The sequence below is a fragment of the Oncorhynchus mykiss genome, chromosome 7 (assembly GCF_057628025.1).
Source record: "Oncorhynchus mykiss isolate SJ-2025 chromosome 7, ASM5762802v1, whole genome shotgun sequence".
NCBI classification, from domain to species: Eukaryota; Metazoa; Chordata; class Actinopteri; order Salmoniformes; family Salmonidae; genus Oncorhynchus; species Oncorhynchus mykiss.
In genome coordinates, this window is record NC_143028.1 from 25,332,198 (window position 1) to 25,359,352 (window position 27,155).

The 27,155-nt window shown below is 41.3% G+C and overlaps 2 protein-coding genes and 1 long non-coding RNA gene across 4 annotated transcripts in view; 1 reads left to right on the forward strand and 2 right to left on the reverse strand.

The window, feature by feature from the left end:
- Positions 1-27,155, forward strand: part of LOC149982494 (uncharacterized) — a 493,843-nt gene that overhangs the window by 73,464 nt on the left and 393,224 nt on the right. The window lies entirely within an intron of this gene.
- LOC110527624 (uncharacterized) lies at positions 137-7,125 on the reverse strand. Its single transcript, XM_021609026.3, has 2 exons — positions 6,231-7,125; positions 137-3,358 (listed from the first exon to the last, which is right to left on the reverse strand). The coding sequence occupies exons 1-2, from the start codon at positions 6,646-6,648 to the stop codon at positions 2,361-2,363; spliced, it is 1,416 nt and encodes a 471-aa protein (XP_021464701.2). The 5' UTR covers positions 6,649-7,125; the 3' UTR covers positions 137-2,360.
- LOC149982495 (uncharacterized) lies at positions 10,078-12,574 on the reverse strand. 2 transcript variants are annotated; one of them, XM_090240569.1, is made up of 6 exons: positions 11,794-12,574; positions 11,530-11,706; positions 11,378-11,439; positions 11,209-11,295; positions 11,080-11,121; positions 10,078-11,011 (listed from the first exon to the last, which is right to left on the reverse strand). In XM_090240569.1, the coding sequence occupies exons 1-6, from the start codon at positions 11,855-11,857 to the stop codon at positions 10,784-10,786; spliced, it is 660 nt and encodes a 219-aa protein (XP_090096695.1). In that variant the 5' UTR covers positions 11,858-12,574; the 3' UTR covers positions 10,078-10,783. The 2 variants fall into 2 exon arrangements, with proteins under 2 accessions (XP_090096695.1, XP_090096696.1); XM_090240570.1 differs by having other exon boundaries at positions 10,078-11,121; positions 11,794-12,573.

Sequence of the window (27,155 nt, forward strand, 5' to 3'; positions counted from 1 at the left end):
GTAAACGCAGTTGAGGAGGGAAAACTTTTTGTCTTCTTCATTAAATTATAATATTATAAAGCAGTTTAGGGAAACGTTTTTTTCCCTCTCCATTAAATAATAATATTATTTCAACACGTACAAAGAGCAACAAGTGTTTGATTAGTTCAGATTTTTTATGAGAATTCAAAACAAACTCTACATCTACTCCACATCTGTATTTCTGATTCAGTAAAATAACTAGATATCAAAATAAGCACCTACTTATTGATACCCTTGATAAAGATGAGCAAAAATGTATGTATAAAATAAATCAACTTTATCCACTACCAGGATATTTTAGCCCAAACCCTGGTTACCACTCTGCTAAGGAGGCTGATACTTGGCCATAAGTTGATATTCTAGCAAGACACATCAACATCCACGAAGAAATGGTTAATCGGGTACAAAATCAACACTTTCTATGGCCATCTCAGTCTTCGGACTTGAACTCCATTGAAAACCTGTGGTTTGAATTGAACAGGGCAGTCCATAAGCGCAGACAAAATAAATCAAGGACCTGGAGAGATTCTGTTTGGAAGAATGGTCTAAGATCCCACCCAATGTGTTCTCTAATCTCATAAAACATTTGAGTGTCGTTATCCTCCCAAGGGGAAGGTGCTGGAGTATTGAAAACATGGGTGGCAATAATTCAGACCCCTACCTTTGAGAATTACATGTTAAACTAAATCTCTTTCTCTGAGCAATTGTATTGCTATAAAATAATATAATTTCCTTTATTTTTTACATACACTATAGCTCAGTATTTTAATTATTTATTTTATAGAGTCATTGTTGCTCATCTTTATCAAGGGTGTCAACAATTTGTCCACCAATTTTACTGCTGTTACATGGTGTAACAATACATAATTTAGATGTATATAATGAACAGACTAGGTCTATACTGTGCCTACGTGGTGTAACAATACAGTGCATTCGGAAAGTATTTAGACCCCTTCACTTTTTCCACATTTTGTTACGTTACAGCCTTATTCTAAAAATATATATTTTTAGATACTCAATCGACACACATGACCCCATAATGACAAAGCAAAAACACTTTTTTCCTTCTAATTTATTAAAATAATAAACTGAAAAATCTACATAAGTATTCAGACCTTTTACTACGTATTTTGTTGAAACACCTTAGACAGCGATTACAGCCTCCAGTCTTCATGGGTATGACGCTACAAACTTGGCATCCTATATTTGGGGAGTTTCTACCATTCTTCTCTCAAACTGTCAGATTGGATGGGGGAGCTATTTTCAGGTCTCACCAGAGATGTTAGACTGGGTTCAAGTCCGGGCTCTGGCTGGGCCACTCAAGGTCATTCAGAGACTTGTCCCAAAGCCACTCCTACGCTGTCTTGGATGTGTGGTTAGGGTCGTTGTCCTGCTGGAAGGTGAACCTTCGCCCCAGTCTGAGGTCCTGAGTGCTCTGGAGCAGGTTTTCACCAGGTTGCACTTTGCTCCGTCCATCTTTCCCTCGATCCTGACTAGCATCCCAGTTCCTGCCGTTGAAAAACATCCTCACAGCCTGATGCTGTGCCAGGTTTATATCAGATATGATGCTTGGCATTCAGGCCAAAGAGTTCAATATTGGTTTCATCAGACGAGGGAATCTTGTTTCTCATGGTCTGAGAGTCTTTAGGTGTCTTTTTGGCAAACTCCAAGCGGGCTGTAATGTACATTTTACTGAGGAGTGGCTTCCGTCTGGCCACCCTACCATAAAGGCTTGATTGGTGGACTGCTACAGAGATGGTTGTCCTTCTGGAAGGTTCTCCCATCCCCACAGAGGAACTCTGTAGCTCTATCAGAGTGACCATCGGGTTCTTGGTCACCTCCCTGACTAAGGCCCTTCTCGCCCAATTGCTCAGTTTGGCCGTGCGAGTCTTGGTGGTACCAAACTACTTCAATCAAAGAATGATGGTGACCACTGTGTTCTTGGGGACATCCAATGCTACAGATATTTTTTGGTACCCTTCCCCATATCTGTGCCTCAACACAATCCTGTCTTGGAGCTCTACGGACAATTTATTTGACCTCATTGCTTGGCGTTTGCTCTGACGTGCATTGTCAACTGTAGGACCTTATATAGACAGGTATAATCGTAAATATGATTTCATGTGGCATAAACAAAAACACAAATTCTCAGTCAAAAAAAAAAAAGTCAGAACACAGCACCTTTATTGTCTCATGTGATTTCAGGTTCTGTGACTGGGAAAATGTCCTTCCACACAGAGAGAGAGCAGTGGTAGGGCTTTTTTGGTGTGTGTCTTCTTATGCTCCTTCCGGCTCCTTAACCAGGGAAAACTCTTTCCACACTGGGGGCATTGGAAAGGCTATTCTCCTTTGTGTATTCTCTCGTGCTCTTTTAACAGCCCTTTCTTAGTAAAACTCTTTCTACACTGGGAACAATGGAATGGCTTTTCTCCTGTGTGTATCCTCTCATGAGCTTTTAGGTGCCCTGTCTGAGTAAAACTCATTCCACAGTGGGAACAGTGATAAGGCTTTTCTCCAGTGTGTATTCTCTCATGCCTTTTCAGGTTAGCTAAAATGGTAAAAGTCTTTTCACAATGGGAACATTGGAAAGGCTTTTCTCCTGTGTGTGTCCTCTCATGAGCTTTTAGGTACCCTAAATGAATAAAACTCTTTTCACAGTGGGAACAGTGATAAGGCTTTTCTCCTGTGTGTATCCTCTCATGAGCTTTTAGGTCCCCTAACTGAATAAACCTCTTTTCACAGTGGGAACAGTGGTAAGGCTTTTCTCCTGTGTGTATTCTCTCATGCCTTTTCAGGTTAGCTAACACGGCAAAACTCTTTTCACACTGGGAACATTGGAAAGGCATTTCTCCGGTGTGTAGTCTCGCATGCTTTTTTAGGTTTCCTATTAGAGTAAAACTCTTTCCACAATGGGAACATTGGAATGGCTTTTCTCCTTTGTGTATTCTCTCATGCTCTTTTAATTGCCCTTTCTTAGTAAAACTTTTTCCACACTGGGAACATTGGAAAGGCTTTTCTCCTGTGTGTATCCTCTCATGAGCTTTTAGGTGCCCTGTCTGAGTAAAACTCATTCCACAGTGGGAACAGTGATAAGGCTTTTCTCCTGTGTGTATTCTCTCATGCCTTTTCAGGTTAGCTAACATGGTAAAACTTTTTCCACACTGGGAACATTGGAAAGGCTTTTCTCCTGTGTGTGTTCTTTCGTGCAGTTTTAGGTTCCCTGACCAGCAAAAACTCTTAACACAGTGGGAGCAGTGGTGTTGTCTCGCTGGTTTGGGCGTCTCTGGGTCTGGTTCCCCTGAAGGACTCTCCCCGCTGTCAGAGTCTGGTTTCTCTCCTGCCAAAGACAAACAGAGTATCTCATTAAACAGAGACCTGAATGAAACCTGCACATGATAAAAGTGTCTTCCTATGAGGTTTAATCTAGACTTGATCCCTCAATAAAAGAGCAGAACTGGTCATCACAGAGTGGCTGTAGTGCTTTGTAGGCTGGGTAAATCCATTTGAATTCAATACATTTTTGACAGCATCCCTTTCGATTAAAAAAAAGCTTTCCTTACATGTTTAACTATGGAAGAAGTGGTAAGAAAGTGACCTTTTGGAACTGAATGCAAAAACATTTGTGAGATATACAGTACCAGTTACAGGTTGACACAACTTGATGACAGCTTTGCACACTCTTGGCATTCTCTCAACCAGCTTCACCTGGAATGCTTTTCCAACAGTTTTGAAGGAGTTCCCACATATGCTGAGCACTTTTGGGCTCCTTTTCCTTCACTCTGTGGTCCAACTTATCCCAAACCATCTCAATTGGGTTGAGGTCGGGTGATTGTGAAGGCCAGGTCATCTGATGCAGCACTCCATCACTCTCTTTTTTGGTCAAATAGCTCTTACACAGCCTAGAGGTGTGTTGGGTCATTGTCCTGTTGAAAAACAAATGATAGTCCCACTAAGCGCAAACCAGATGGGATGGTGTACTGCTTCAAAGTGCTGTGGTAGTCAGACAGGTGTGAGCCTTTCCAAATCATGTCCAATCAATTGAATTTACCACAGGTGCACTCCAATCAAGTTGTAGAAACATCTCAACAATGACCAATGGAAACAGTATGCACCTGAGGTCAATTTCAAGTCTCATAGCAAAGGGTCTGAATACTTATGTAAATATGGTATTTCTGTTTTTTATTTTTAATAAATGTAATTTTTTTTTCTCCAAACCTATTTTCTCTGTCATTACGGGGTATTGTGTGTAGATTGATGAGGATTCTTATTTATTTAATCCATTGTAGAAAAAGGATGTAATGTAACAAAATGTGGAAAAACTTAAGTGACAAAAAAGGGGGTTAAAGACATAAAAAATTATATCTATATTTTTTACATCTCTCAGATACAGGACAAACACTTAAGAACAAACTCCCTTTAGATGTTTTGGGGAACTGTTGTTCCATGTTGTGAATGTTATGCAATGCATTAGTATGGGTTATAGCAGTATGGCCAAATATTTTTTGTTGATACTTCCATGGGTCTTACAGTTCAAAATCAAATAGCAAAATTATCCTTGGTATAGCATTCTTAAAACAGTACTGTACTGGGGAAGCCCTTCATGTTGTTTAAACCTTCTTAAAACAATTCCAAATAGCTTAGAAGAACCCCCCCTTTTAAGCATTCTAGTACAGTCACATAGTTAACACACACATGGACGCAGCGGTCGAAGCCACTGCATCTCAGTGTAAGAGGCGTCACTACAGGCAGTATCACATCCAGCTGTGATTGGGAGTCCCAAAGTAGATGTCTGTTATTGGGGTCGAGAGGGATCCCAAATGTGGATTGGAAGATACAAATAATCATTATTACTGGAAAATATTCATTTAAAATCCAGGAATTGTACAACTTTATCTCTCTAGGTCAAGCCAGTAGGTTGTATCCATGTGGTTCTCTCTCTCTAGGTCATGCCACTAGTTTACAGTAGGTTGTATCAAAGTGGTTTTATCTCTCTAGGTCATGCCAGTAGGCTACAGTAGGTTGTATCCAAGTAGTGTTCTCTCTCTAGGTCATGCCAGTAGGCTACAGTAGGTTGTATTTCTCTAAGTCATGCCAGTAGGCTACAGTAGGTTGTATCTCTCTAGGTCATGCCAGTAGGTTACAGTAGGTTGTAACTCTCTAGGTCATGCCAGTAGGCTACAGAAGGTTGTAACTCTCTAGGTCATGCCATAAGGTTACAGTAGGTTGTATCCAAGTGGTTTTATCTCTCTAGGTCATGCCAGTAGGCTACAGTAGGTTGTAACTCTCTATGTCAGGCCAGTGGGTTACAGTAGGTTGTAACTCTCTAGGTCAAGCCAGTAGGCTACAGTAGATTGTATCCAAGTGGTTTTATCTCTCTAGGTCAAGCCAGTAGGTTGTATCTCTCTAGGTCATGCCAGTAGGTTACAGTAGGTTGTATCTCTCTAGGTCATGCCAGTAGGTTACAGTAGGTTGTATCTCTCTAGGTCATGCCAGTAGGCTACATTAGGTTGTATCCAAATGGAAACGATTATCAACCCAATGTGGAAAGTGTTGAATTTGGTCAACAACAAAATGAATGGCTTATTTGCTACGTGAGGTTTACTTGATCTAACAGAAGTAATGATGAAGTTATGTGGACACGTGACATACCGACAACTTTGATAAAAAAACACTATAGGAGTTGTCTCCAGATCGCTATGCATATTCAAGCTTAGCATCGCTCTCCATTGAATACAGGCGGTTGATGTCAACAACCCTCATAGAATATAAACAATAGATTACAATAATAAGATGTATCCACCAATCCAAAGAAAGGATAGGCGGGATCTAGACAACCCGCAGTGCCACTTTGTGGACAACGACTCCCCTTGTTAGGGCGGAGAGTCATCTTGTCAGTGTATCCATAATCTTTGGTGTGGCCAACCCAACTCTCACATGGCACTATTGGGGGGCACGGTGTGTAGTAAAACATCACTACATGAAAATCACTACATGCCGTGCCCCCCAGTCTGCGCTCAGCAGATAGACCCTTCTCAAATATATATGTTAATTCACTTTTTGGAAACGGAACGGAGAAAACAAGGGGTAGCTTTCTCTCTACGTCGTCTGATTCTATACATATCAGTCATCCTAGGGCCCTCCGTTGAAGAGGTATTGACGAGCCAACTCCGAATATCCAAAGTTAAAAACACATTGAAGACGGTACTTACTGGTGTTAATCAGATCTATCTCCATCTCATCTTTCAATGTGACAGTAATCTCCCCTTCCTTCTTCACTCCAAAAACGACATCCTCTTCTTTTACTGTAACATCCTCCTCATCTCCATCTTCCAATGTGACAGTAATCTCCCCTTCCATCTTCACTACAAAAACTACATCCTCTTTCCCTTCCTCTTCTTTTACTGTGACATCCTCCTCCTCCTCGTTCACTCTGAACGAGTCTTTCTTTTCTTTCACTGAAACGTCTTTCTCTTCTTTCACTGTAACAGCCTCACCCCCAACTTCTTGTTTTACTGTGACATCCTCCTCTTCCGTCTCCTCTTTCACGACAATGTTCAGCCCCAGAGCTTCTTTCTCCGTCCAGCAGACCTCTTCTTTAACAGGAGGGGAGTAGTTTAGGGAGCTCATGTTCGAAAATGTTAGCTAGCTAGCTATCGTTAGCGACTAGGCTAGTGCTAATTTAACCAGCCAGCTGCTATATCTGACTAATACAAAATAACGTAATATTAAATTAAATAGGTAAACAAGTAGATACGACAGAAGTGTGTCTAAAACACAGCAGCAAATATAGACCGAAAGCGTCTAAATAGCTTGAATCTATCGGCTGTTGGCTAGCAAGCTACCGAGGTGGTTGACGAGCTGTATCTGAAGAACCGTCCACTAGATTATACGTCACGCTGGCAGCATCGCCTGAAAGACGTACATCGCCGTCTGCTGACTGGAGGGGAAACGCAGTTGAGGATCATATTTTATTTTCAGACAAAGATTATTTTAAATGGATTTAATTAAATAATACCATTATATTGAGACATACAAAGAGAAGAAAGTGTTGATTGATTAGTGCGAATAAAACATGTTTACTACAGCACATTTAAGGCAGTTTCATTAAGTCATACTAAATCTTAATAAGTAGCCAGCTACTGTAGGTCTATACTGCTCCAACATGGTGTAAGAATGCATCATGTAGATGTATATAATGAACAGACTAGGTCTGGTGTGGGAAATTAAGGTTATGCTGCTAGTGTGATTTATAATCTAGTGGACGGAACGCTTCTTTCAACAGCAGCAACAGTTAGTCAGCTACCTCGGTAGCTTGCTAGACAAAATAGCCAAACCAATATAGCTCTTTTGTGTATATTAGCCACTTTGTTTTAAGCCCACTTCTGTCATCTAGTTAGTTAACCGATTTAATTTCATATTTACGGTGTTGTTATTAGTCATCTAGCGGGCTGGATAAATTAGCAATAGCCTAGCTAACATCTCCGACCATGAGGTCACTAAGCTACTCACCTCCTGCTAAAGAAGAGGAGGTCTGCTGGATGGAGAAAGAGGGTCTGTGGCTGAACGTTGTCGTGAAAGAGGAGGATGTCACAATACAAAAACAAGTAGAGGGTGACTGGGCCCTGATTAACTAGTAAGTAATGTCTTAAATACAGATTCACAAACTCTGCAGTTGCTGAACTGATGTGTGGTGTTAAAGGCGAAATATGCAATAGCTACATCCATATTTAGACTTTTAAATTATTTATTTATAGACATTGATTCTTGAAGAATATAACACATGCCTCATGAGCTTAGTTAAACTGTTGTACCCCATCAGAACCCCAAATAAGCTTTTTTTTACTCCAATGTTTAGAAACAATGTAAACCAACACTGTATAGCCTCAACATGGTTAAAACTATCATGTTGATACCTTGTATCCATAGGTCTGTCTATGAATTTGAGACCAGTTACATTTCTCCAGCCCCATCCATCATCATATTATCTCAACAGTGATGTAATTACAGCTTTGTTATTGTTTGAACTCCAGATTGGTTGATTGTTGTGTGGCTTTTTTTAAACCAGGGGCCTGTTGCACAAAACTAGGATAAGGGATTAAGCCAGGATATCTTGGTGATCCTGGCTCAATTGATCCGTAATCCGGTTGCACTAAAGATGGATAGGGGGCAGGAGGATATGTTATGGTATAAATTACCATGGAGATTTATTCTGTGGAGCTAGCCTGCTCCAGACCAGGCTAAATTCCAGGATCTATTTAATCTCATCCCTAATGTCAGTCAGCAGTCACCACAAATGGAAACCAATAGTTATTTCACTGCTCACTATACATTGTTATCACATATAACTAGACCCACTGTTATTTAAACGTTTGTGATCATTAATTTCAATGATTTTGGATAAAAAATGATTTTTAGATGATGTTGCTATCATTAGATAATTTACAGTTTCCCATAGACTATAAGGCTATATATAAAATGCTAGAATATTAGGGCCACAGAGGGGAAAAAAACACAAGTCATAATATTGTAACCAGTTGTTTTAAAGGAGGACAGTTGTTAAAATGACAGATGTGGGGCATTTCGTGAAATTGTACTTCAGTATGGTTTCATAAACAAAGACATGCTGATGTGCCAGAATATTAAGTATCACATTGTCATAAGTATCAAAACTGTAAAAACAATATGTAGCTTTTCTGCAGAAAGAACCAGCCTCATAAATTTATGACTTTATCCTTTTTCTTCAGTGTGGCCCTAGTACTCTGTCATATAAACAAATACACATTCCATATGAATATAAAAACACAATGTGTAACATTATGTTCCTTTATTGAATAAGGACAAAACAAAGCAGGTAAACCATCAGCTCCTTTTAAAACTGAAGTCACAGTGACTCTACAAGATGGAAAGCACAGAATCTAAGCATATTATACAAAATGATACATATACAGACCTTTGAATGTGTATAACACACCCTGCATGTCTGCACACTAAAATAAATGCAGGACAAATCCATACACATCAACTGAACAGACAAATGAATGGATGCAGTAGCCTCCCTGCAGCCTTGTATTACACACAGTATACCGCACAAACATCATAAGAGGCCAAATTCGTCAAAAAACGATCCCAAAAAAACCCAAATTCCTCTGCCACCGCAGGACATATTTAACCAAAATTGAAAGCACACATACTAACTAAAATAATTCAACACATATTGGTCCCTCAGCAGCCGACCACTGTCGTCATCAGGGAAGATTGCCGGATTGTCCCAGTCCATGGCTGGTGGCACTCTGGGGGCCCTCTCCTTCCTCAGGCAGGCCACATTGTGGAGGACAGCACAAGCCACAGTAATATCACATGCCCTAACAGGGCTGACCCTTAATTTGTGAAGGCAGTGAAAGCGTGCCTTCAGGAGGCCAAAGGTCATTTCAACTCTGGCCCTGGTCCTGGCATGGGCATGGTTGTAGGCCTGCTGTGCTTCCTGGGGGTCTGTGAAAGGTGTCAGGAGAAAAGGCTGGCAGCCATACCCCCTGTCTCCCAGCAACACACCAGAGAATTCACCTGTCAACACAAAATCTCATCATTACTACCTCATAAACACAGTGATATTCTTGACACAGCCATGATGGTTATAAATAGGGGTTGTGTGGCTTACCTTGTGATAGGCACTGATAGATGTCAGAGGCCCGAAAGATTCTGGAGTCATGGACTGAGCCAGGCCATTTTGCCACAACATTGCTGATCACACAGTCAGCATTGCAGACCATCTGAAATCATAAGATGAGGAATATTACACCAATCAATGCACATCACTGGCAATGCAGAGTGTTCGTCAATGGACAATATCAAAAAGTTATGTTCACCTGAACATTAATGCTGTGAAAGGATTTCCTATTCACAAAATCGGCCTCATGGGCACCTGAGGGGGCTTTTATCCTTATGTGTGTGCAGTCCACTGCACCAATGACATTGGGGAAACCTGTCACACAAAGTAATGAGTATCCTACTATGTGTTAACAGTTGTCCTGTAATTTGTAGATCCTCTTACCTGCAATCCTATAGAACTCCTCTTTGATGTCACAGAGTCTTCTGTGGCCAGGGAAGGAGATGAAGACATCTGCTAATGCTTTGATAGCCAGACACACACTCCTTATTGTGCGGCAAATTGTGGCCTTGTTCAGCTGTTCTGCATCCCCCACTGAGTACAGGAAGGCTCCACTAGCAAAAAAGCGCAAGGCCACACAAACCATTTGCTCCACACTCAGTGCATGGCTCCGTGCAGTGCGGTGCTTAATCCTGGGACCCAGTAGTCTGCATAGATACCTGATGCCATCTGCAGAAAACCTGTATCTTTCATATAGATGGTCATCAGGGAAGGCCAGTGGGTCCAACCGGTCCCTGAAGACCCTTTCTCACCTGAAGGCTCTCCTCAGCACAAGTGCTTCTTCATCCACCACATCTCGCACGAATGGGCATGCCATTGTCAGAGCAGAAAGGAACACACAATTTTGGGCCTTCATATAGGCTAGTGGCCACACCTGGTGCTGGGGGGGGTGGGCAAAAGAGGGCGATGCCTTATAACGATGACTTGGTTGTACTGATTGCTGGGAAAATAAAAAAAACCTTAGAAAGATGCCACCGTCCTGTGTGCTCACAATAAGAGCTCATATGTCATGGCTCACTTGACTTTACGAGAATATACCTAATTTTTATTTTGAGCTGTGTCATCTTCTTGGAGCTGGGGAGGAAAGAAAAATAATGATTAATACATTTGTGTTACAGTTAGCATACAGTGTACATTGAAGGCATATCTCACCTCCCTCTCAAGTTTTTTTATTTCAAGGTCCAGTTTCCTAATTGTCCTCTTTTTTATTTCGAACTCCAGTGCAAGATTTTCCATCTTTTTCTTCTTGTACTGAATGTCTATGTCTGCCAGTTCTATTTGGCACCGGAGGTGGTTGCCATACAACTTTCTGATAGCTTGTGAGCTCTGTGAACGCAATACAATTAGCGCAGCTGGAATTTGGCAGGATGTGGTGTCCTTTTATTAATACGCACTATGTTGCCAGGCTGGTTTTCCCACTGTATAGCATCTGGGTCCTGTAAAAGAAATTAGATTTTTTGATTTTGATGAGGACTCCTCACCATTGTAGAGTAAATAGTACTTTCACAGTCTTAACATGATACCTCATGCCTTCTGGAATCCAGAGAGATGGTCTCCTCCTCATCATCGTCTCCATCATGTGCTGTTGCTGCTGCACTGGGGCCTTCACCCTATCACATTTAATCGGATTCATATTGAAGCTAGTAGACAAGACATGCCAGGCCTACAGTATGCCTTTGATGGAGTACTCACTGGATCAGCATCGTCTGGTGCTTGTGCTGGTGGCTCTAACAGGAACACAGTGCTGCCAGACACTGCAAGGCAATAGGTAAACCAAAGTCAGACAGTCCAAATTGATTCAATATGAATGTGGTTGTATCCCATGTAGAGATGGAAGGACATACCTTGAATGAAGCGGGTGGCATCTTGGGAGGAACCTATGCTCGTCTCTTTCCCCCCAGGGATCCCTTCTAAGACGGGCCTGCCTTTATTTAGCTCCAAGGCCATGTCCTCTGCTGGGGTAAGGTCAGCCTTTGGTGACCCACCACCCGTGCCTTGTCTGTGGGTATTCTTTTTCACTGCTAAAACAGTACAGACAATGTGTGAGCAGGCACCTTCTGGGTACAATATATGCTTGTGCTTTGTTAAATATTAGTCAGGGACCATACCATTCTGCAGAATGTTCTTGTATTTGATTTTGACCTGCTGCCATGTCCGTTTTGGCCCGTTCATGTTTAATCTACACACACACACACACACACACACACACACACACTTAATGGAGTCACACTGCAAAAAATTACTTGGTATTTTTGTCTTGTTTTCAGTAAAAATAGCAAAAATTTTATCATAGCTTTATACAGTGTGATGGAGTTACTTTACACAATTTCACTCATATCTGCAGTGCATTTCAATAAAAAAAATTAACCGTTTCATAATTACAGTACAACTGCATTTTTGGAGATGTGAATTAAATATTTGAATTGTAATTGTGATGTTTCAGCGGAGCGGTGAGTGTGTAATTGTGCACTACTTACGCATTCAGGCGGTCTGCAATACTTTGCCACGCTTTTTCTCTTTGCTTTATCACTGTGGCGGTGTTGCCTTTCTTCTTAATTATATCTTTTACCTCCTCGTATGCCTCCATGAGGATTTGTGCTTCCGACGGGGAAAAGTACGCGGCTCTAGTTGCCATGGTAAATCAGTTAATCTGTGATCTGTGGCGGGGTCTATTTGAGTGAGCCGTGAGCGCGCACCTATCCAGGATTGGTTTCACCTGGCTTAATGAATCCGTGTCTGCTCATCCTGGCTTGGTCTTTGTGCAACCAATTAAGCCTGGACGCACATGTTTTGGCTTCATTGAGCTCAGCTGAGTCATTTATCCCGGATGTCTTAATTCTACTTTTGTGCAACAGGCCCCAGGTTTTAAACAGCAACAAAATGGCTGGAATTGGGCGTGGTTTCACAGTAGGCAAGAAGCCACCGGACTGACGCGGTGCCTGATGTGGTTGGTTGAGACTTCACAAGAGATCCCCCTCCACTCAGTCAGTCTGCAGCAAATATGGATATTCAGAACATCTTCCAAAAGAAAAAAACTGCATCTTCAAATAAAGGAAATCTGTGCTTTACTTTCCTATTGACAATTTCTACTTCAGAATATCCTCTATGTTGTTGTTAGGGGAAGTTATGGGTCCTACAGTAGGTCTATGTTGTTGTTAGGTGATGTTTTGGGTCCTACAGTAGGTCTATGTTGTTAGGTGAAGTTATGGGTCCTACAGTAGGTCTATATTGTTATTGACAATTTCTACTTCAGAATATCCTCTATGTTGTTGTTAAGTGAAGTTATGGGTCCTTCAGTAGGTCTTTGCTATTGATAGGTGAAGTTATGGACCAAGGCTGATGGAAAAACTAGCCAAATAAAACTTTACTGGTTGAAGTGTTTTTTTTAAGTATGAAGCAGTTGATTTGCGACAACAGTTATAATCTGATAATGCAATAATATGGTAATATTCGAAATACCTTGTGAAAAACAAATCTTCCTTCAACATTTTTGCTCCAGGCAGTTACACTACATCCATAACTAGCGGTTTCTGCATTAGCAGGGAGGAGTTTGTGCAACCAAATTGCGTGCGCATTGCCCTCGATGTGTCAATTTTATTAAACATAGAAATGGGCCTATATTGGAGACCATAAGTTGTCATGCACACTGCTTAGGATTTCAACAACTTTAATAATTTATTTCTAGCCGACAATCATCAATGTTACTACTAATGTGAAAACAAGACAATTATGACTATTGTTGCTCACTTGACTGTCTTAAGACAATTGTCAAATAATATTAACATTCATTAAAGACTTCAATTGTTGTACAACACCATGGCTACACTGTTGGCATCACCTTTTTCAGTGGATTTCCACTGTTGTGGGCCTTTAACCGTCTGTCTGACTTTTTCCATTCACACAGGAGAGACGGGACTTTCATGCATCCTGGGGAGCCTCAACCTCATGATGCTGACGAGGCAGAACAGTCTCTCCAGATTAGAACACCTCAAGAAACACCAGCAGAGACCCACAGGGAAGAGAACTCACTGCTGCTCTGATTGTGGGAAGATCTTTTCAAAATCATGTACATTACAAGCACACCAGATAATTCACACTGGGGAGAAATCTCATAGCTTTGATCAATGTGGGAAGAGTTTTACTCCGTCAAGCGGCCTGAAAGTGCACCATAGAACACACACAGGAGAAAAACCTTATAGCTGTACTCAATTTGGGAAGAGTTTTGTTATATCTTGCTATTTGACTATACACCAGAGAATATACACAGGAGAGAAACATCATGGCTGTACTCAATGTGGGAAGAGTTTTGCTCAGTCAAGCTGCCTGATATCACACCAGAGAACACACACAGGAGAGAAATCTTATAGCTGTGATCAATGTGGGAAGAGTTTTGCTCAGTCAAGCTGCCTGATATCACACCAGAGAACACACACAGGAGAGAAATCTTATAGCTGTGATCAATGTGGGAAGAGATATTCTCGTAAAAGATCTCTGATCCAACATCAGAAAATACATACATGCAGTTGTTTTCATGATATCAATGAAATAATGTCACAATGTAGCATGTTTTAACATTGTAGTCAGAGTATTTTAATGACGTCACAATGGCAAGATAATGATGGCAATGTTGTCTAATTACCATGTCATCGTATTTCCAGGCCACTATAGTGTCTTCTCAGATAATGGTAGCTAGCTAACTAGCCTTGCCACTGTTGTTTAAGCTGCAGTCAGAGTCAGTCAGAATGTCACAATGTAGAACCCTAAACGTTTGTCCCCTGTTCTATTGATTTCAACATATGGATATTGGCCTCAGGGGAAATGATATCGAAGAGTGATGACAAATGTGTGTTGCGTTCCTTTGTTTAGCGACACCTACATTTAAATGCATCACTCCAAAATGTAGCTAACTGTCCTCTGCAGGTTGTCTTCTAACCAGTGAGGTGTTTTTTTTTTTGTGTTAATTTCAACAGCATGTAGAACTGATTTCCCCCTAATCAATGTCAGTCAATGGCAGTTAACCCACTGTTCCTAGGCTGTCATTGAAAATAAGAATTTGTTCTTAACTGACTTGCCTAGTTAAATAAAGGTCAAATAAAAAAACTTTAAAAAAACTGCTTGTTTAAAAAATACAAATAATATGACTATTGTGGCAAATATGTGAAAACAGTACATTTTATGTTTAGGTTTTCAATATATCACAAACTGTTTCTGCATATTGGTTATTGATTTGGACACGTTAAAGGCTTTGGTTTTTCCATTTATGTTTTGAGGTTGGACTTAAGCACGTATAGCTCGTTAGCACGTATAGCTCGTTAGCACGTATAGCTCGTTAGCACGTATAGCTCGTTAGCACGTATAGCTCGTTAGCACGTATAGCTCGTTAGCACGTATAGCTCGTTAGCACGTATAGCTCGTTAGCACGTAGGACGCACTGATTGGTGTCACCTCGGTAGTCAGTATGTGTTACACCTGTGCTGGCTTGTCCATTTGAGCTGGTCCAGGTTCTATTTAAGAGTGTCTGGCCTAGTGCTCCAGTTGTCTTGATAAATGTGGAGAGTCAACATCTTTAGTTGCTCCACCTTTTTGGTTTGCTTCCTGTCTTTAAGTTTGATGTTGGTTATTCTTTTGTTTTCCTCTTCTTGGGCAGATTTAGTGGGTCTCATGGTGGGTGTCTTTAAGGTCCCAGTTGTTGTTACTAGTCAATATTCAGTGGACACTCCCATAGTGTATCAGAACCCCACCTAAAACCCCACCTGTTTAGTTGTGGTTGTTGTCAGTGACTTTGTTAGTTCCCTTTTAAGGGACATTTCTGATTTTCCTGCTGGGGAATGTAACAACAAACAATGTGGTAAAACAAGCTGCTATTTTGGGTTGGATGTTGCATCCAATTCTTACTATTTTAATCAATGGCATTTGTGTGTAAAACATTTGGTTATTTAAAAAACAATGTTTTCCTGTGAAGCCATTGCATTGCATCCATGTCTGAAATGTGCTGTATAAATAAAGCTTGTTTTGAACATATTGTGAAAAAATTAACCCAATGACTGACCAATTAACAGACTCTTGAAAAATGAACAAATATGTGCAAAAGCAACACATATCTTGGTCCATCTTAGTATGAAAAATAGTATAAATTCTTCCACTATGTCAATATAGTGCATGGTATGTATGTTTAGTATCACTTTTCAACCAACCCAGTGCATTTGTTGAAAATGAAAAATGTTGAAATCAACAATACATCAAAGGATTCAACTACTCAAACAAACAAATGGATCAAACAGATCAATTGTTCAAGCCTGCTGAAGGAGTGGTAAACACCACCCCCGGCTCTACCAGGGGCTTGAGGTGGTCTCCCACAACTCTGCTTATGTCATGTTTTCTGGCCTTGCTGTTCCATTTGTTTCTGCAACACAGAAACACATTTAGTCAAATTATATAAAACACTCAAAGTAATGGATATGGCGCATCTACAGCCTCAGTTACACCTAAATGTGACTTCTGTCATCTGATCACTCCAAGCTGCATTAAGTTCAGATATACCGGGACGGGCCTTTGACAGTCTGGATGTAGCCAGGCCACTGAATATAAATAAGCAATGTAAAGAGATGGAGTGAATGAGTGGGGAAAAGAAAATTTGACACAAATGACCTTCATAATATCAAAGAACAAATGTTCTTGAGGGGAAATTAACTTTCATACAGCCAAAAAGGGTGAGAAATTGCACCAATATCAGTGGACAATTTGCACTAATGTAAATAAACAGATGATGGAACATATTCCCTTTTGCTTATGTGATGAACCGCTAAGGGGACATAAATATTTACCATCTTAACCATGTGAGCTCTCTGGCTGTAGAAGTGTTCTTCCTAACCAGTCCCTCAACAGCTCTCTGACTGAGCTCCACCCTCACTGGGTCTTCAGAGGAGAGGAAGGCTGAGGAGGGATGGAAGGATGAATGGATCAGTCAGTCAATAAAGTGTGGAGCTGCTGTCTATGCTGTCTGACAAAATCACTATTTTAGTAGTTCATTAAAGTAAATCAGGCTTTATGACTGCTGAATACCAACTATCAATCACTTAGATAATGTATTTTTAGGTAGAGATACATCCTTGGGACGTCCCAAGCCCATTGAAGTTGACATTTAAAGTGGTTAAGGTTATGGTCTAGGGTAGGAATGTCTCAAGGATCCCAGATAGCATTGACCATTGTGCATTCTTCTGTCTCTTTTACATAGCAGGTGTAAAGAAAACAGACAAGACAAGTAGACACGCAGTGGATGATGGAACATATTCCCTTATTTTCTTCCTTTATTTAAATTGACAAGTCAGTTAAATTGTCAGTTAAGAACATGAATGTGATTGTCAGCCCGTATAATCCATTCTAGCACCACTAGGAACAGTAGCTTCCGAGACAATGTGCTGGATGATAATTATTTATGTGGCCCGTGTTCCCAGTGTAACTTTACGAGATAAAAAAGACCCAACTTTTCTCCACGGACTGCACGCGACAGGCTCAGGGTTCATTACACTTCTAGCTGGTAGGACTGCTTTGCTGGATTTTACTATAGCTGAGATCCCAATACCCATTTAAACATAGCTTACTGACAGACCAGTCAAAATCAAATCAAATTTCATTTGTCACATACACATGGTTAGCAGATGTTAATGCGAGTGTAGCGAAATGCTTGTGCTTCTAGTTCCGACAATGCAGTAATAACCAACGAGTAATCTAACTAACAATTCCAAAACTACTACCTTATACACACAAGTGTAAAGGGATAAAGAATATGTACATAAAGATATATGAATGAGTGATGGTACAGAACGGCATAGGCAAGATGCAGTAGATGGTATCGAGTACAGTATATACATATGAGATGAGTATGTGAACAAAGTGGCATAGTTTAAAGTGGCTAGTGATACATGTATTACATAAAGATGCACTAGATGATATAGAGTACAGTATATACGTAGACATATGAGATGAATAATGTAGGGTATGTAAACATTATATTAAGTGGCATTGTTTAAAGTGGCTAGTGATATATTTTACATCAATTCCCATTATTAAAGTGGCTGGAGTTGAGTCAGTGTGTTGGCAGCAGCCACTCAATGTTAGTGGTGGCTGTTTAACAGTCTGATGGCCTTGAGATAGAAGCTGTTTTTAGTCTCTCGGCCCCAGCTTTGATGCACCTGTACTGACCTCGCCTTCTGGATGATAGCGGGGTGAACAGGCAGTGGCTTGGGTGGTTGTTGTCCTTGATGATCTTTATGGCCTTCCTGTGACATCGGGTGGTGTAGGTGTCCTGGAGGGCAGGTAGTTTGCCCCCGGTGATGCGTTGTGCAGACCTCACTACCCTCTGGAGAGCCTTACGGTTGTGGGCGGAGCAGTTGCCGTACCAGGCGGTGATACAGCCCGACAGGATGCTCTCGATTGTGCATCTGTAGAAGTTTGTGAGTGCTTTTAGTGACAAGCCGAATTTCTTCAGCCTCCTGAGGTTGAAGAGGCGCTGCTGCGCCTTCTTCACGATGCTGTCTGTGTGGGTGGACCAATTCAGTTTGTCTGTGATGTGTACGCCGAGGAACTTAAAACTTACTACCCTCTCCACTACTGTTCCATCGATGTGGATAGGGGGGTGTTCTCTCTGCTGTTTCCTGAAGTCCACAATCATCTCCTTAGTTTTGTTGACGTTGAGTGTGAGGTTATTCTCCTGACACCACACTCCGAGGGCCCTCACCTCCTCCCTGTAGGCCATCTTGTCGTTGTTGGTAATCAAGCCTACCACTGTTGTGTCGTCCGCAAACTTGATGATTGAGTTGGAGGCGTGCGTGGCCACGCAGTCGTGGGTGAACAGGGAGTACAGGAGAGGGCTCAGAACGCACCCTTGTGGGGCCCCAGTGTTGAGGATCAGCGGGATGGAGATGTTGTTACCTACCCTCACCACCTGGGGGTGGCCCGTCATGAAGTCCAGTACCCAGTTGCACAGGGCGGGACCCAGGGTCTCGAGCTTGATGACGAGTTTGGAGGGTACTATGGTGTTAAATGCTGAGCTGTAGTCGATAAACAGCATTCTCACATAGGTATTCCTCTTGTCCAGATGGGTTAGGGCAGTGTGCAGTGTGGTTGAGATTGCATCGTCTGTGGAAAAAAACAAAAAACTGCATAGTTTCCTAGGAACGCGAAGCGAGGCGGCCATCTCTGTCGGCGCCGGAAGTGAGGTAAGATACCAATACCCATGTAGACATAACTTACTGACAGATCAATGAGGTCAGATCCCAATACTCATGTAAACATAGCTTACTGACAGATCAATGAGGTTAGATCCCATGTAAACATAGCTTACTGACAGATCAATGAGGTCAGATCCCAGTACCCATGTAAACATAGATTACTGACAGATCAATAAGGTCAGATCCCAATACCCATGTAAACATAGCTTACTGACAGATCAAGGAGGTCAGATCCCAGTACCCATGTAAACATAGCTTACTGACAGATCAATGAGGTCAGATCCCAATACCCATGTAAACATAGCTTATTGACAGATCAATGAGGTTAGATCCCATGTAAACATAGCTTACTGACAGATCAATGAGGTCAGATCCCAGTACCCATGTAAACATAGCTTACTGACAGATCAATAAGGTCAGATCCCAATACCCATGTAAACATAACTTACTGACAGATCAATGAGGTCAGATCCCATGTAAACATAGCTTACTGACAGATCAATGAGGTCAGATCCCAATACCCATGTATTGCGAACCGGTCGATTGTAGCTGTAGTCGTTTCGATGGTGACGTACTTTACAATTATTTTGACCGTGGTGGTTATTGGAGTCGTGGTTTCCTGGAAGAAACCGTTGTTGTGCATCATCTTTCAACGCTCCAATACCTGATAATGACCAAACCTGTATTGTCTATTTGGGAATTAAGCTTTAATCAACCTGAAAGGGTTGCTTCATAGTAGAAATATCTGTTGGGTTGGTAGCATGTGGAAAGATCCACCTCATTGGTTAATATTCCCTGTAGTAGAAACATCTGTTGGGTTGGTATCATGTGGAAAGACCCATCTCATTGGTTAATATTCCCTGTAGTAGAAGCATCTGTTGGGTTGGTAGAATGTAGAAGTAGGTTTTAAATTCATACTTATTACAAATCTGCAGTTGTCTGAATATTATATTATAACTTAATGAAATAAATGTCAAAATTGACTTTTTGTTAAATGAACATTTATCTGCGTTTCCCTCTCCAGTCAGCAGATGGCGATGTGCGTCTTTCAGACGTATAATCTAGTGGACGCTTCTTCAACAACATCTAGTCAGCCACCTCTTTAGCATCCTAGCCGAAATATTCAAGCTGTTCAGACTGCATCGGTGTATAATTGCCTCTGTATTTTAAGCATAATTCTATCATATAACTAGTTTCCCCATTTAATGTCATATTTCCGTTTAGTCAGGTAACGGTAGCTGGCTTGATAAGTTAGCCTATCACTTGGCTAGTCGCTAACTAGCTAGGTTAGCTGGCTAACATCCCCGAACATGAGTTCACTAAGCTACTCTCCTCCTGTTAAAGAAGAGGAGGTCTGCTGGACAGAGAAAGAAGTTCTGGGGCTGAACATTGTCGTGAAAGAGGATAAGGAAGAGGAGGATGTCACAGTAAAACAAGAAGTTGAGGGTGAGGCTGTTACAGAGAAAGAAGAAGAGAAAGATGATGTTTTTTTGGAGTGAAGAAAGGAGAGATCACTGTCATATTGAAGGAGGGTGAAGAAGAGGAGGAGGAGACAGAAGATCTGATCACCAGTGAGTACTGTCTTGAAAAGAGGAGTTGTTGAACTTATGCGTGGTTTTAAAACCATGTTTTGAGCTTGTTCTGAGCTTGTTCTCACTTCCAAGTTCAAAACTGCCTCTGGAAGCAACGCCATCACAATAACTGTTTGTCAGGATCTAAATGAAATGGGTTACCATGGCAGCCATATACAAGCCTAAGATCACCATGTGCAATGCCAACCGTCGGCTGGAGTGGTGTAAACGCTACAGCATACAATGACATTCTAGATGATTCTGTGCTTCCAACTTTGTGGCAACAATTTGGGGAAGACCCTTTCCTGTTTCAGCATGACAATGCCCCCGGACCTAGGTCCATACAGAAGTGGTTTGTTGAGATTCGTGTTGAAGAACTTGACTGGCCTGCACAGAGCCCTGACATCCACCCCATCGAACACCTTTGGGATGGATTGGTACGCCAACTGCGAGCCAGGCCTAATTGCCCAACATCAGAGCCTCACTAATGCTCTCGTGGTTGAATGGAAGCACAGTAATGTTCCAACATCTAGTGGAAACCCTTCCCAGAAGAGTGAAGGCTATTATAGCAGCGAAGGGGGGACCAACTCCCTTTTAATGCCCATGATTTTGGAATATGATTTTCGACGAGCAGGTGTCCACACATTTTTGGTAATGTAGTGTATCTACTGTAGTCCAAAGTTACTTTAGAATTCTGTCACCGAAATAAATGTATTTCCTGTTACCAAGTAATTTAGTTTCTATGCCTTTTAGTTTTCCTTGTGGACCAATTTATGGTTGAATTGTGAAAAGCTCTCCATGGATTGTTCCAGAAGGTTGTGTTTTTAGAGATTCATATTGATTCTTGTAGAATACGTTCAATTTTCTTCCACATTGTTCTAGTGTTCTTCCATATTGTATGAAGTTGTTAATGTTCTCTATTTTTTATCCTTTGAAAGTAGAAACGTACAATTATTCTGTGGATGAGCAAGCCCATCTTCAATATGTACCCATTGTTCCCCTTTAGTGCATTTAACTATACAGTACCAGTCAACAGTTTGGACACAACTACTCATTCAAGGGTTTTTCTTTATTTTTACTATTTTCTAAATTGTAGAATAATAGTGAAGACATCAAAACTATGAACACATATGGAATCATGTAGTAATCAAAAAAGTGTTGAACAAATCAAAATATATTTTAGGTTCTTCAAACCCTTTGCCTTGATGACAGCTTTGCACACTCTTGGCATTCTCTCAACCAGCTTCACCTGGAATGCTTTTCCAACAGTCTTGAAGGACTTTCCCACATATGCTTAGCGTGTGTTAGCTGCTTTTCCTTCACTCTGCGGTCCAACTAATCCCAAACCATCTCAATTGGGTTGAGGTCAGGTGGTTGTGGAGTCCAGGTCATCTGATGCAGCACTCCAGCACTCTCCTTCTTGGTTAAAAAGCCCTTACACAGCCTGGAGGTGTGTTGGGTCATTGTCCTGTTGATAGTCCCACTAACTGCTAAACCAAATGGGATGGCGTATCGCTGCAGAATGCTGTGGTAGCCATGCTAGTTAAGTGTGCCTCGAACTCTAAATAAATCACGGACAGTGTCATCAGCAAAGTACCATCATACCACCTCCATGCTTCACGGTGGGAACCGCACATACGGAGATCATCTGTTCACCTACTCTGCGTCTCACAATGACACAGCGGTTAGATCCAAAAATCTCAAATTTGGCCTCATCAGGCTAAATGACAAATTTCCACAGGTCTAAAAAAATGTCCACCATGTCCATTTCTTGGGTTTCTTGTGTGTTTGCCCAAGAAAGTCTCTTCTTATTGATGTCCTTTGGTAGTGGTTTCTATGCAGCAATTCGACCACGAAAGCCTGATTCATGCAGTCTCCTCTGAACAGTTGATGTTGAGATGTGTCTGATACTTGAACTCTGAAGCATATATTTGGGATGCAATCTGAGGTGCAGTTAACTCTAATGAACTTATCTTCTGCAGCAGAGGTAACTCTGGGTCTTCCTTTCCTGTGGTAGTCCTCATGAGGGCCATTTTCATCATAGCGCTTGATGGTTTTTGCAACTGCACTTGAAGACACTTTCAAAGTTCTTGACATTTTCCGGATTGACTGACCTTCATGTCTTAAAGTAATGATTGACTGTCGTTTCTCTTGGCTTATTTGAGCTGTTTGGGCCATAATATGGACTTGGTCTTTTAACATTTAGGTCTATCTTCTGTATACCAACCCTACCTTGTCAAAAAAAAACTGATTGGCTCAAACGCATTAAGAAAAATGAATTCCACAAATGACTTTTTAACAAGGCCCACATGTTAATTGAAATGTATTCCAGGTGACTACCTCATGATGCTGGTTGAGAGAATGCCAAGAGTGTGCAAAGCTGTCAAGGCAAAGGGTGGCTATTTTGAAAAATCTCAAATATATTTTTATTTGTTTAACACTTTTTTTGGTCACTATGTGATTCCATGTTTTGTTTCATAGTTTTGATGTCTTCACTATTATTCTACTATGTAGAAAATAGTAAAATAAAGAAAAATCCTTGAATGAGTAGGTGTTCTAAAACTTTTAGTGTGTATTAAAGGAGATCTAGGCTGTATGTCATTTATTAGGTCTGTAATCATGTTATATACAGTGCCTTGCGAAAGTATTCGGCCCCCTTGAACTTTGCGACCTTTTGCTACATTTCAGGCTTCAAACATAACGATATAAAACTGTATTTTTTTGTGACGAATCAACAACAAGTGGGACACAATCATGAAGTGGAACGACATTTATTGGATATTTCAAACTTTTTTAACAAATCAAAAACTGAAAAATTGGGCGTGCAAAATTATTCAGCCCCTTTACTTTCAGTGCAGCAAACTCTCTCCAGAAGTTCAGTGAGGATCTCTGAATGATCCAATGTTGACCTAAATGACTAATGATGATAAATACAATCCACCTGTGTGTAATCAAGTCTCCGTATAAATGCACCTGCACTGTGATAGTCTCAGAGGTCCGTTAAAAGCGCAGAGAGCATCATGAAGAACAAGGAACACACCAGGCAGGTCCGAGATACTGTTGTGAAGAAGTTTAAAGCCGGATTTGGATACAAAAATATTTCCCAAGCTTTAAACATCCCAAGGAGCACTGTGCAAGCGATAATATTGAAATGGAAGGAGTATCAGACCACTGCAAATCTACCAAGACCTGGCCGTCCCTCTAAACTTTCAGCTCATACAAGGAGAAGACTGATCAGAGATGCAGCCAAGAGGCCCATGATCACTCTGGATGAACTGCAGAGATCTACAGCTGAGGTGGGAGACTGTCCATAGGACAACAATCAGTCGTATATTGCACAAATCTGGCCTTTATGGAAGAGTGGCAAGAAGAAAGACATTTCTTAAAGATATCCATAAAAAGTGTTGTTTAAAGTTTGCCACAAGCCACCTGGGAGACACACCAAACATGTGGAAGAAGGTGCTCTGGTCAGATGAAACCAAAATTGAACTTTTTGGCAACAATGCAAAACGTTATGTTTGGTGTAAAAGCAACACAGCTGAACACACCATCCCCACTGTCAAACATGGTGGTGGCAGCATCATGGTTTGGGCCTGCTTTTCTTCAGCAGGGACAGGGAAGATGGTTAAAATTGATGGGAAGATGGATGGAGCCAAATACAGGACCATTCTGGAAGAAAACCTGATGGAGTCTGCAAAAGACCTGAGACTGGGACGGAGATTTGTCTTCCAACAAGACAATGATGCAAAACATAAAGCAAAATCTACAATGGAATGGTTGAAAAATAAACATATCCAGATGTTAGAATGGCCAAGTCAAAGTCCAGACCTGAATCCAATCGAGAATCTGTGGAAAGAACTGAAAACTGCTGTTCACAAATGCTCTCCATCCAACCTCACTGAGCTCGAGCTGTTTTGCAAGGAGGAATGGTAAAAAATTTCAGTCTCTCGATGTGCAAAACTGATAGAGACATACCCCAAGCGACTTACAGCTGTAATCGCAGAAAAAGGTGGCGCTACAAAGTATTAACTTTAACTGAATAATTTTGCACGCCCAATTTTTCAGTTTTTGATTTGTTAAAAAAGTTTTAAATATCCAATAAATGTCGTTCCACTTCATGATTGTGTCCCACTTGTTGTTGATTCTTCACAAAAAAATACAGTTTTATATCTTTATGTTTGAAGCCTGAAATGTGGCAAAAGGTCGCAAAGTTCAAGGGGGCCGAATACTTTCGCAAGGCACTGTATATACATATTTATATATTAAAGGAGATCGAGGCTGTATATCATTTATTAGGTCTGCTATCATGTTATATATATTAAAATGTTATAAAAAATGTTATATTTTTTCTTCCCAGTATGAGGGAAGTTGCGGGATTTATTGAATAAACTGTTTTCCATAACGTTAGAGAGAATTAAGAGGAATTTCGACGTCATTTATAATGTCGTACAAAGCCTAAGGTTTTCCATCAAACTAATTATCATTGCGTGATTAATGTGATGCAGTAAATTAATTGAAATACGTTGCATAAGTAAACATAATCTACTTTTATTAAAAGGCGCAAGATCTGTTTCCTTGTGTAATAAATGTCGATTTTATTCTTTGATTGCTAATCTATTCATTTGGCCTATGAGAATCATAGCTGGAGTAACGCTTGTACTTTTAAACCAGGGCTATTATTTTTCTGGGAATTGCCGATAGTAACGCGTCTTGACTTTATTTGTAAAGGGGGTTTATTTGCGGAGAATATTAGTCATTTACATAGCTTTAGTGATATAGTGGTAAGCATAGCTGCCTTCCAAGCTGGAGTCCCAGGTTCCGTTCCCAGCCAATGCGCAAACTGAAATCTTTTTTGATTGTATTTAAGCTATTTGTATGTTTTGCCTGGAAAGTTATGTTCGCTAGTTTGTATAAGATATACATTTAACTTTTAATAGATTGTTTAGGTTAAATTGATAGACTAATTCAACTTAAAATAATAAAGCAAATTTTGATGCAAGACGATGTCTGTTCACTAAATTATCTGCTGGAATAATGTATTGAGAATTGAGTCATATTTAAATTACTGTATCAATAGAGAAGACAGTTACCTAAGTTAAAGAAATTCTGAATAATAGTGGAGACATAATGGCGATAGAAAGTGATTACTGAAATGTTTTTCATTCTTATAGATTGACTGACATGTTATAATTTTGGCGCTACGTGTGTTATTTTTAAAGAAAAAGGATACATTTCATAAGTGTGAAGTGCAAAGAGAAGAGGAAGTTATAAAGTTTGGTTTTAAATCTTACATAGAGGTAAGGAAAAACGTTGAAATGAGAGGGGTGATACACTGCTCAAAAAAATAAAGGGAACACTTAAACAACACAATGTAACTCCAAGTCAATCACACTTCTGTGAAATCAAACTGTCCACTTAGGAAACAACACTGGTTGACAATACATGCTGTTGTGCAAATGGGATAGACAATTAGCAAGACACCCCCAATAAAGGAGTGGTTCTGCAGGGGTAAACACAGACCACTTCTCAGTTCCTATGCTTCCTGGCTGATGTTTTGGTCACTATTGAATGCTGGCGGTGCTTTCACTCTAGTGGTAGCATGAGATGGAGTCTACAACCCACACAAGTGGCTCAGGTAGTGCAGCTCATCCAGGATGGCACATCAATGCGAGCTGTGGCAAGAAGGTTTGCTGTGTCTGTCAGCGTAGTGTCCAGAGCATGGAGGCGCTACCAGGAGACAGGCCAGTACATCAGGAGACGTGGAGGAGGCCGTAGGAAGGCAACAACCCAGCAGCAGGACCGCTACCTCCGCCTTTGTGCAAGGAGGAGCAGGAGGAGCACTGCCAGAGCCCTGCAAAATGACCTCCAGCAGGCCACAAATGTGCATGTGTCTGCTCAAACGGTCAGAAACAGACTCCATGAGGGTGGTATGAGGGCCCGACGTCCACAGGTGGGGGTTGGGCTTACAGCCCAATACCGTGCAGGACGTTTGGCATTTGCCAGAGAACCCCAAGATTGGCAAATTCGCCACTGGCGCCCTGTGCTCTTCACAGATGAAAGCAGGTTCACACTGAGCACACGTGACAGAGTCTGGAGACGCAGTGGAGAACGTTCTGCTGACTGCAACATCCTTCAGCATGACCGGTTTGGCGGTGGGTCAGTCATGGTGTGGGGTGGCTTTTCTTTGGGGGGGCTGCACAGCCCTCCATGTGCTCGAAAGAGGTAGCCTGACTGTCATTAGGTACCGAGATGAGATCCTCAGACCTCTTGTGAGATCATATGCTGGTGCGGTTGGCCCCTGGGTTCCTCCTAATGCAAGACAATGCCAGACCTCATGTGGCTGGAGTGTGTCAGCAGTTCCTGCAAGAGGAAGGCATTGATGCTATGGACTGGCCCGCCCGTTCCCCAGACCTGAATCCAATTGAGCACATCTGGGACATCATGTCTCGCTCCATCCACCAATGCATAATGGACCTATTATTTTTATCCCCGGATTCCCACTGCAAACGGAACATTTTCATCTGGATCTTCACAACTAGCTAACTAGCTAACCGCAACCCCGGATGACTATCCTGGCTAGCGTTTCCATCCACTTAGCTTGAAGCTAGCCCGGCCAGAGCTCCTGTGCTACCACCGAAGCTTACTCCTGGGCTACAATATCCGGACCCA